The sequence below is a fragment of the Camponotus floridanus genome, unplaced genomic scaffold (genome assembly GCF_003227725.1).
Source record: "Camponotus floridanus strain SB8 unplaced genomic scaffold, Cflo_v7.5 scaffold624, whole genome shotgun sequence".
Classification (NCBI taxonomy): domain Eukaryota; kingdom Metazoa; phylum Arthropoda; class Insecta; order Hymenoptera; family Formicidae; genus Camponotus; species Camponotus floridanus.
In genome coordinates this window covers 3,332-15,769 of record NW_020229797.1, presented here as the reverse complement: position 1 = coordinate 15,769, position 12,438 = coordinate 3,332, and the positions used below count along the sequence as shown (strand labels likewise).

General features: G+C 33.6%; 1 protein-coding gene across 1 annotated transcript; it reads left to right on the top strand.

Annotated features, from left to right (window-relative positions):
* The first annotated feature begins 4,482 nt into the window (after positions 1-4,482).
* On the top strand, positions 4,483-6,630 carry LOC105247999 (gastrulation defective protein 1 homolog). Its single transcript, XM_020026486.2, is given in 6 exon segments — positions 4,483-4,690; positions 4,692-5,522; positions 5,524-5,971; positions 5,974-6,042; positions 6,045-6,473; positions 6,476-6,630. Coding segments are annotated over 6 exon segments (1,989 nt in total). The 5' UTR covers positions 4,483-4,633.
* Positions 6,631-12,438: the final 5,808 nt, after the last annotated feature.

Here is a 12,438-nt window from a genome sequence, read left to right as displayed (position 1 = left end):
CGGGCTATACATGTCATAGCTTTGGCCCAAATCATCACACGGTACACCTCGAATATAGAAAAAATATTTACAACAATGATAAATTAAGTAAAGAGCCATTAAGACCCACAAAACCATTTGTTTCTTATAATTTATATTATAGGAGAAATATATTTTGCGAGGAGGTCGATGATGCGTTGATGACCTCTTTACAAATCATGTTCTCCTAATAACGCAAACGTAAAAATTTTCGAAAAAATTCGTTTCTTATAATTTATTTATCATAGAATATATTTTGCGAGGAGGTCGATGATGCGTTGATGACCTCTTTACAAATCATGTTCTCCTAATAACGCAAGCGTGAAAATTTTCGAAAATTCGTTTCTTATAATTTATATTATCAGGAGAATATATTTTGCGAGGAGGTCGATGATGCGTTGATGACCTCTTTACAAATCATGTTCTCCTAATAACGCAAGCGTGAAAATTTTCGAAAATTCGTTTCTTATTATTTATATTATCAGGAGAATATATTTTGCGAGGAGGTCGATGATGCGTTGATGACCTCTTTACAAATCATGTTCTCCTAATAACGCAACGCGAAAATTTTCGAAAATTCGTTTCTTATAATTTATATTATCAGGAGAATATATTGTGCGAGGAGGTCGATGATGCGTTGATGACCTCTTTACAAATCATGTTCTCCTAATAACGCAAACGCGAAAATTTTCGAAAATTCGTTTCTTATAATTTATATTATCAGGAGAATATATTTTGCGAGGAGGTCGATGATGCGTTGATGACTCTTTACAAATCATGTTCTCCTAATAACGCAAGCGTGAAAATTTTCGAAAATTCGTTTCTTATAATTTATATTATCAGGAGAATATATTTTGCGAGGAGGTCGATGATGCGTTGATGACCTCTTTACAAATCATGTTCTCCTAATAACGCAAACGTGAAAATTTTCGAAAATTCGTTTCTTATAATTTATATTATCAGGAGAATATATTGTGCGAGGAGGTCGATGATGCGTTGATGACCTCTTTACAAATCATGTTCTCCTAATAACGCAAGCGAAAATTTTCGAAAATTCGTTTCTTATAATTTATATTATCAGGAGAATATATTTTGCGAGGAGGTCGATGATGCGTTGATGACCTCTTTACAAATCATGTTCTCCTAATAACGCAAGCGTGAAAATTTTCGAAAATTCGTTTCTTATAATTTATATTATCAGGAGAATATATTTTGCGAGGAGGTCGATGATGCGTTGATGACCTCTTTACAAATCATGTTCTCCTAATAACGCAACGTGAAAATTTTCGAAAATTCGTTTCTTATAATTTATATTATCAGGAGAATATATTTTGCGAGGAGGTCGATGATGCGTTGATGACCTCTTTACAAATCATGTTCTCCTAATAACGCAAGCGTGAAAATTTTCGAAAATTCGTTTCTTATTATTTATATTATCAGGAGAATATATTTTGCGAGGAGGTCGATGATGCGTTGATGACCTCTTTACAAATCATGTTCTCCTAATAACGCAAGCGTGAAAATTTTCGAAAATTCGTTTCTTATAATTTATATTATCAGGAGAATATATTTTGCGAGGAGGTCGATGATGCGTTGATGACCTCTTTACAAATCATGTTCTCCTAATAACGCAAGCGTGAAAATTTTCGAAAATTCGTTTCTTATAATTTATATTATCAGGAGAATATATTTTGCGAGGAGGTCGATGATGCGTTGATGACCTCTTTACAAATCATGTTCTCCTAATAACGCAAGCGTGAAAATTTTCGAAAATTCGTTTCTTATAATTTATATTATCAGGAGAATATATTTTGCGAGGAGGTCGATGATGCGTTGATGACCTCTTTACAAATCATGTTCTCCTAATAACGCAAGCGAAAATTTTCGAAAATTCGTTTCTTATAATTTATATTATCAGGAGAATATATTTTGCGAGGAGGTCGATGATGCGTTGATGACCTCTTTACAAATCATGTTCTCCTAATAACGCAAGCGTAAAATTTTCGAAAATTCGTTTCTTATAATTTATATTATCAGGAGAATATATTTTGCGAGGAGGTCGATGATGCGTTGATGACCTCTTTACAAATCATGTTCTCCTAATAACGCAAACGTGAAAATTTTCGAAAATTCGTTTCTTATAATTTATATTATCAGGAGAATATATTTTGCGAGGAGGTCGATGATGCGTTGATGACCTCTTTACAAATCATGTTCTCCTAATAACGCAAACGTGAAAATTTTCGAAAATTCGTTTCTTATAATTTATATTATCAGGAGAATATATTGTGCGAGGAGGTGGATGATGCGTTGATGACCTCTTTACAAATCATGTTCTCCTAATAACGCAAGCGTAAAAATTTTTCGAAAATTCGTTTCTTATAATTTATATTATCAGGAGAATATATTTTGCGAGGAGGTCGATGATGCGTGGTGACCTCTTCACAAATCATGTTCTCCTAATAACGCAAGCGCGAAAATTTTCAAAAATTCGTTTCTTATAATTTATATTATCAGGAGAATATATTTTGCGAGGAGGTCGATGATGCGTTGATGACTTCTTTACAAATCATGTTTTCTCCTAATAACGCAAACGTGAAATTTTCGAAAATTCGTTTCTTATAATTTATATTATCAGGAGAATATATTGTGCGAGGAGGTGGATGATGCGTTGATGACCTCTTTACAAATCATGTTCTCCTAATAACGCAAGCGTAAAAAATTTTCGAAAATTCGTTTCTTATAATTTATATTATCAGGAGAATATATTTTGCGAGGAGGTCGATGATGCGTTGGTGACTCTTCACAATCATGTTCTCCTAATAACGCAAGCGCGAAAATTTTCAAAAATTCGTTTCTTATAATTTATATTATCAGGAGAATATATTTTGCGAGGAGGTCGATGATGCGTTGATGACTTCTTTACAAATCATGTTCTCCTAATAACGCAAACGTGAAAATTTTCGAAAATTCGTTTCTTATAATTTATATTATCAGGAGAATATATTGTGCGAGGAGGTGGATGATGCGTTGATGACCTCTTTACAAATCATGTTCTCCTAATAACGCAAGCGTAAAAATTTTCGAAAATTCGTTTCTTATAATTTATATTATCAGGAGAATATATTTTGCGAGGAGGTCGATGATGCGTTGGTGACCTCTTCACAAATCATGTTCTCCTAATAACGCAAGCGCGAAAATTTTCAAAAATTCGTTTCTTATAATTTATATTATCAGGAAATATATTTTGCGAGGAGGTCGATGATGCGTTGATGACCTCTTTACAAATCATGTTCTAATAACGCAAACGCGAAAATTTTCGAAAATTCGTTTCTTATAATTTATATTATCAGGAGAATATATTTTGCGAGGAGGTCGATGATGCGTTGATGACTTCTTTACAAATCATGTTCTCCTAATAACGCAAACGTAAAAATTTTCGAAAATTCGTTTCTTATAATTTATATTATCAAGAGAATATATTTTGCGAGGAGGTCGATGATGCGTTGATGACCTCTTTACAAATCATGTTCTCCTAATAACGCAAGCGTGAAAATTTTCGAAAATTCGTTTATTATTATTTTATATTATCAGGAGAATATATTTTGCGAGGAGGTCGAAGATGCGTTGATGACCTCTTTACAAATCATGTTCTCCTAATAACGCAAGCGTGAAAATTTTTCGAAAATTCGTTTTCTTATTATTTTATATTATCAGGAGAATATATTTTGCGAGGAGGTCGATAATGCGTTGATGACCTCTTTACAAATCGTGTTCTCCTAATAACGCATTTAAAAAAAAAAAAAAAAAAATTTCGTGAACAATTAATGTTCGAAATAATTTACGCATTGCCATCCGCGTTTTGTGGGCTCTTAATGCTCTTACTTAATTATCATTTTGATAAATACATAGAGCCGTATTATTTACCAATTTATTTTGAAAAATATTTTATTTCATCTTTGAATATTACAGTATCTGTCGCGATTGAATAATTTATTTATTATCAATTTACACACATAAGTATTTAATTGTTATATAGCACTGGTGCTACCGGCATTTCGTGCACAGAGCACGGAACAAAACCAGAAATTTGTGCCAATTATATATTACCCTCTGAGAACATTTATGGACTTTGACTTTGTAGTTCATGTCCATGTTTTGAATGTCCATAGAGGGAGTATCACTTTTGGGGTCACTCCATAGCTTGGACATGAACCATAGCTCAGACACGAACCATGTATTATTATCGACTGTAATGATGTAGTTGACGTCCACTTTGTCAGGGAGCGCATTAGGACAATATACCCGTTAAAGCGAGGTGGCCGCTCTCAGGTTTCTCTCTGCTTCCTGCCATGGATATCACTAGTTTTGTGGGATTTCTACAATATAAAGTTTTCTACAATGGTTTTCTCTGTTTTCTCTCGAGAGTTTGACATTTCTCATATTCGATTATTTCATCTTTGAAAAATATTTTTCACAAGCACGAAACAAACAATAAGTATAATTGTATATAAGTTGTTGAATTTTTTATTTTATGTTGATTGTTATACGTCATGTCATACAAGTAAGTAGATACTCTGTTGACTTAATATCAAGTCACAATTAAATCGGCAATATGAATTCGAAGAAGACCATAACCTTCGGCAAGATAAGCAGAAACTTAGAAAAAACCGACAACCGAGGCATCTGTCGAAGTCTCGAACTCCGGATTCGGCACGTTTGGCAAAAAACGTGAGGAGAACAATGTGAAAAAGATAGAGGAGATCAAGCCGGAGGATGAGGAGGAGACTCAAAATATGCAGAAGTTGATGGGCATCACGGGCTTCGGTAAGAAAGCCAAGTCGTTCGACGTTCAGGAAATGCTGGAGAACATCACCAAGACCATCAGCAGCAATAAACCAGCTGCACTTGCGGCGGATAAGTCTCCCGACAAAAGTACCGAAGAGTCCGAGAAGAATGACAACGAAGAGAGCGATGATGAGGATGATTTCATCGGCCCACCGTTACCGTCTTCGTTGTCCGTTGATTCAGATGCGACAAAGGAAAAGAAAGAAAAAGAAAAGAGGAAGGACGAGAGCGACGATGATGACGAATCGTCCGATGCCGAGGAAGAAGTAACGCTAAGAGACAAGATTCCTTGTACACACGAGGTTTCAATGAATCATGGCACCAAAGCGGTCATCGCCATCGCTGCAGATCCATCCGGAGCTCGATTAGCATCTGGATCTGTTGATTACGATGTCTGCTTCTGGGATTTCGCTGGTATGGATACATCCATGAAGAGTTTCAGGACCTTGCAGCCTTGTGAGAATCACCCTATCAAATGTTTACAATATTCCACGACTGGAGATGTAATATTAGTGATATCAGGATCGGCACAGGCGAAAGTTTTGGACCGGGATGGCTTTGAAAAGTGTGAGACTGTGAAGGGGGATCAGTATATTACAGACATGGCGCGTACAAAGGGTCACACTGCTAGTTTGAATAGCGGCTGTTGGCATCCGTTTTACTAAAGAGGAATATTTGACCTGTTCGCAAGACAGTACTTGTAGAATATGGATTCTATATAGGCCACGTGGGCATAAAAGTCTGATAAAATGCAGAGCGCAGAATGGTGTAAAAACAATACCCACCACTTGTGCTTACAGTCGAGAGGGTGCAGCTGTCGCATGCGGATGCATAGATGGTTCGATTCAGATGTGGGATCGCAGAAAGAATTTTGTGAATCCATCTCTCATATTGAGAGGCGCCCATGCACAAGGTAATGAGATATCAAGCTTGAGCTTTTCGTACCTTGGACAGATGCTAGCGAGTAGAAGTTGCGACGACACATTGAAATTGTGGGATTTACGAGCATTTAAATCGCCAGTCTTTGAAATAAAGGGACTGTTTTCACGTTACGACACAACAGATTGCATGTTTAGTCCAGATGATTCAATGATTGTTACTGGAGAATTCTGAACAAGGGAAAAACAACTGGCAGGTTGCTGTTTTATGACAGTAAGACATTTGATCTAGTCAGAGAAATCCTGTGACAAACTCACATGTAATCAAGACCTTGTGGCATCCAAAATTGAATCAAGTGTTTGTTGGTTGTGGTAATGGTATTGTCAAGGTGTATTATGATTCCAAGAAAAGCATGAGAGGAGCCAAACTGTGTGTTGTCAAGACACACATGAAGCAGAAACACATTGAGATAATGTCCACTCAACAGATCATAACACCTCATGCACTTCCTCTGTTCCGTCAGGATAGACCAAAGTCAGTTCGCAAGCAGATGGAGAAAGATAGGCTGGATCCAGTCAAATCGAGGCGTCCTGATCTACCAATTACATCCGGACAAGGTGGCAGAGTAGCATCTTCTGGAGGAACACTCAGCTCTTATGTTATACGTAATCTCGGATTGAGTAAACGAATAGAGGATGATCAAGATCCCAGAGAGGCCATTCTGAAGTACGCAAAATAGCTGAGGAGGAACCTTATTGGATCGCACCTGCATATAAGAAAACGCAACCAAAAACGATTTTCCAGTCTGATGATCAAGATAGTGGACCGAGTAATAAAAACAAAAACATAAATTTGTATTTATCATGTACGTTGTACAACTTGTAATTATAAATATGCAACAATTTAATTATGTACAGCAGTATCTGTGGATTAATTAAATGAATATTAATTTTGTTATAAAAGTTATGTGTTTTTGCGTATCTATTTTATTTAATCTGTTATATCTTAGATATATTCTTTAACATATTTGGTAATTTTTTTTTACAAATTGTACATATTCTTATTTATATTTTATATTAGAATTTTTTGACATATATGTATCACTACACTTATTGTCCTGTGTAAAAAACTTTAGGATGGATATTGGGCAGGATATTGATTTTATTTCAGAAAGGATATCTTTCTATAATCTTATATATCTATGGCAGAGAGAATTTTGTTTTGGTCATTTGGTATCTGAGGGCGCTGAGGCTTCTAGATCAGAAGTGGCCATAAAAATTCAAAGAAGAAGAAGAGGGCGCTGAGATCTTGGATTCTAAAATGGCTGTCCATTAGCGGTTCAATAAGTAAAATAAAGAAAGGTATGAATATATTTTCCCTTTATTTTTTTTTACGACTTACTTTATTTTTTGTGAACTAAATTTGCAAACGAGATTTTAATGAAATTTTAACTGTATAATATATCTTTTTATTCAGAGCAAACACATTGGCGGAATTTGAACGAGAATGTCTTCCCCAAATTCGTTAATATATAATGCCAAAAATGAAACACCTCAACTGAATCCAAATTCGGAATTAGTATCTGACACACGCCATCACAATGGTGGAAATATTTGGAATCCCCTAATAGTAAAAGCCAATACTTCAACAAGATCAAGACCTAAAAGCATAAGTGCAGGTATGAATTTACAAAATAATTTTACAATATGAATATTATAATGTATTAATAGCACATATATTTTACAGTAATGACTAGAACTAATGTTTTGGAAACGTCAACATCTGAATCAGAAAGAGAACATATTTTAAAAAAGAAAAAAAGTTCAATTAAAAGTATCAAGAAGAAAAAGCAATAGCAATGCCTTTTTGGATGTTTTCAATAATGCTAAAGTATCTGTTCCATTAAAATTACGTATGAAACAAAGAAAATATTCCAATTTGCCTAACAATTCAGATAAAGAAGTTTCGGAAAAGAAGTTAGAGGAAATTAATCATGATTCAAGCTCAAGTCTAAGTCCAAGTATTGTAAAATTAAAGTCAAGTATTTTTAAGAGAAAAAGTGGAGAAGAAACAAAAAGTCATAATCTCTTCCAAGATATAGTAAGAAGAAAATGATAATTCAGATGTCAGGAAAAAATCAGTTACATTAGAAAAAAAATCCAATCATTCAATATATCAAAGTGTTAATACAAATAAGGATCATATTGATCAAAATATTAATACAAGTAAAGATCATATTGATCGAATAAAAACAATACAAATGTCAAAAACATTATCATTTGAGAATAATGAAGCTGGCCCTTCAAATTCATCAATTTCAACCAGCAATGCTTGAAAATAATGTTATATTGATATTAATAAGACTGTTGAAACTAGTAATGATAGTATATTGAAGTTAGTAATCGTAAACGTTTCAAATTTAAATCTCATCTTATGGAACGAAATAATACGGATACAAATCCTTTTAAAAGTGCTCTGGCTGAAAATAGAGATACATCTTGCTTGAACATAATCAGAACAAGGAGATTGATGTTCATGATGCAAAATCTTAAGAACAAATCATTAAGTCCTTCAAAAAAGAGTGCTAATAGACTTAAGAAAAAAACTGATGTTACACTTGAAAATGTGCTCTCAAGTTCACCTATTCGTAGAAGTTTAAGAAAAACGACTAAAAAACATTCATTAGATATGTCAGCACAAGTCCAAGATAACAATGAACAAAATACAAGTAATTCATCTTTGGACAATGATGAATTTCGCACTAAAAAGCCTGCATATTTGAAGTTAAAATCAAAAATTTCACCTTTACGTAAAAAGAGTCTGAATAATCCATTCAAGGACATACTTATGGAGGATGGCAGTATTAATGCAAGAAAAAGTAATATTGCTATGTCAGCTGAAGATCATCACATTTCTGTTGAGCAAGATAAAAATTACAACAGAAAATAGCAAAGGACATGAACAGGTAGTAATGGAAAGATATTCACAATCAATGAGTCATATAAATGAAGATTTTGAAACATCTCTTAAAATATCATCATCAAATAATGTGCGAAATGTATCTGAAAAAACTTAATGTGCAACCAAAAAAGAAAATAAATTCTCAGAAAGTAACGTGAATGTATCAAAATCTAGTTCACAGAGGAGCGTAATAAGTGAAGACAAATCTGAAGCATCACCAAACAAGAAACAAATTTCGTTTAGCCGCAACTCTATAAGAAACAAAATCTGAAATTTCAAAAGAACATGCAAATGTGATGTCTACTGATAGAAGAATATTAATGAGATGGAAACACGTAAAGCTAGAAGTGATAAATTGCTACGGCAAGATAAATTTTTTACAGCACAAGGTGCATCTACATCACACGTTCGGAACTTGTTAACATCGCAAGTTGTCAATGTTGAGGCTTTTGAGAAGATTAAAGCGGAGGTAGACAAATTAAAAACTCACGAGTTGGCCAGGATAAGAATAAGCTGATGAGAAGAAAGAAATCTGCATCAAAAGCGACAAATGTGAAACTCCTTAGTAATATGCGTAAACAACCTACTAAGAAAAAAAATCTCCAAAGTTTGTTGATAAGGCATACCTAGTAAATGGAAAGGTGTACAAACCACCAAGACTTCCTCGACCCAAACACTGGGTTACAGATCATTTCTATAAGTTCTTGTGGAAACGTATGGAGCCGAAATATCAATTGTCGACTAGAATGCGATCCGAGAAATTCGTGTTGCTGCTGGCCAAGATAGTATCCATCATCGAACGTCGTAAAAAGTATCAGAATTAAAATTGGAATTAGAAGCTCTGATGAAGGAAATGGCTCGTTTAAATATCATCGGTACCCGTAATGATTTTTATCATTTTTGTCAGGATTTTATGCCATACGAATTTCGCGTTAAAGTTATTCCTATGTTAATGCCTGGCAATAAACAAAATATTCCTTTTGAGCCAGAAAAATTGCACACTCCCTTGCTTGAAGAAACCTAACGATTTATCGCAATATGATAAATACGAAAATATGATAAGATAGAATGTTATGTAAAATATTTTTTGTTTAAGCTCCTATTGTTCTATATGTTATATATAATTACATCAAGATTGTTATATATAATCAGTCTATAAAAGTTAACATGTATATAGCTAAGTAATAATATATTAGATAATAATAGAATAATAGATAAATAATAATATATTTGATAAGTAATAATATTTTTGATAAATTTAAAATAAGATTAGAATAAAAAGAAATATTCTTTCCAAATTTCTTATTCGAAAGAACAGACATCGATTTTCGTTTTTATATATTCTAAGATTAGAAAAATTTGTGTAAAAGATATTAAAAATTAGTAAAGTTTTTTGCATATAAACTACATCATTAAATAAACGTGAAATATAATATTGTTTATTTTTATATTTTTTAAATCAAAAAATATACAAGCAACAATAAAAGGTAGCCCGTTTAAATTACAATTATAATTCGTTCAAATTATAATTATTGATTACAAATGTTTATATAATATTGCAGAATATTATATAAATACATAATCTCTTTTATTTGAATTTGTATCTTTCATGTTGTACGTTTCATTTTGATTGTGTGTATATGTTTTTATGCGTTAAGTATTAATAAGTATATGTGCCAATGAACAGCCGGAAATTACTTGTACATCGCGCGTAGCCAATATTTGCGCTCTCGCTCTCTGTCTCTGTCGGCACCCCATTTGGCATACGTCCTTCGGACACGTGTGACGTACAAAAAGCACTATTCCCACGCCTTCGAGAGATACTCGTATTTCCATTTTAGCCACTTTAAGCGATCCGATATGTATATATCGCGTGTTTATTTTCTTATTCCGGTTAACGCGCGTATGTCACGAACTGGTTATATATAGATCATCTATTGTGATCTTTGCGGGGATATAAATATCATCCTAATCGTTGGCTACGATATCTCTTCGTGCGTGAGCAAACAATTCTTGTTTTCTTCGGTGTTCACAACAAAAAATTATTCATAGTCATTTTAACATGCGTATAAATGGAATAGCGTTAGTCATTGAAACATCAAAATGTTATTAATTTTTTTTTTAGTTTGGAATAATTTATTAGAATATTTAAAAGCATTTGAATTGTTCAAATTATTACAGCCTTGCTGAAATAGCGATTGTGATATAGATATGAATCAACGTGTTATGAAAATAAACAGTTTTGGCATCCAATACGTTTAAGATTTGCCAATTTTATCTGATTCCAGTAACATATTTCCTTTGATATATTTAAAAGTACAGATAACCGATCTCTGTTCTAAATAAATTTGATTAAGAGCTTTCTCTTTATTTGGAAATTATATTTTAAATTTACAGGAAAAAAGCAAGTTTATCGTACATAATTAAACTTAGAATTTAAAATTTGTATCGAGTACAATCTATGCGAATATATTGTATAATAGTTGCGTTTCGCTTGTGTTACAAGTATTCCAATTATGTGGGTGATAATGTCGCGTCAATAAAATGATATCGTGGCGCTTCGTCGACTTTGCAAATATTTGCGACAAGTGGAAATCGCGTTGACGTAGCTGCGCTCACGCAATTTGTGACGCGCAAGAATCGTGCGACTAGAGATTCAAATTTGTGCAATGTGTGACTGTCAGTTAAAGCCCGGGATTACCGTGACCTCCTGACCTCGGGAATACGCAGGATTTCCAGCATTACGCGATGATGCAACATGGATGATTTCGATCAGTATCGATAAAATAACAAATCTCGTCCCGATAGTAAATTTAAAATCTCCATTAATCAAATCAATGTCTTTTTCTCGAAGAGATAGCATTTTCACATATATATTGCACACATATAATGTTTGTTTAAAATTATATTTTTCTATTAATGAATCCTGCTAAAAGAGATAATATCTACGAAGAGATTAATCCTCTCTTGATTTTTTTATCTAATATACAACTTATCTTTCTAAAAATCAAATAAATCTTGTCCTCGACAATAAATTGAGGATCTCCATTAATGAAATGAATGTCTTTTGGGAAAGATTTCATTATTTGTTTAAAATTATATTTTTCTATTACTGAATCCTCTACTAAAAGAGATACATATTTGAAAAGCGAAAAGATTAACCTTATTTATTTCTTTCATCTAACTTTCATATAACTTTTCTTTTTTCAAAAACAAATTTCGCTCCTGATAATAAATTTAAGATTGGAAGGGATAGCAGTTCCATTATTTACTTAAAAAATTATATTTTTCTATTACTGAATCCTATTAAAAGAGAGATCATTTCTGCGAAAAGATTAATCATATTTATTTTTTCTAATAAATAACTTGTTCTTTTCCAGATTCTTTCAGATTTTTTTCGTGTCTTAAAAACGATGAATTTTATTTTTTTTCTCGAAGGATTTCCAAATCCTTACGGAGAGTACAGGGTGCGTTTGTTCGGGAGAGGGCAGAAAGAAATGGGAAACAGTAACATGATCTTGCATTAATTAATCGCGCGAGGCTCTCGAAGGCCGCCAGGCATGGTTTGAAGTTTCTAATCTCTATAATGGAACAGCCGCCTCAATTAGGAGGGACTTATTTTCGCCGGGCCGCGATGTTTGAGCGGGCATTTGTGTAGCCACGCGACCGCGCCACGCGTCGCTCGTTATACCCCGATGGTCGTCGATGGCGATTGTTTCCCCCGTCCGCGAA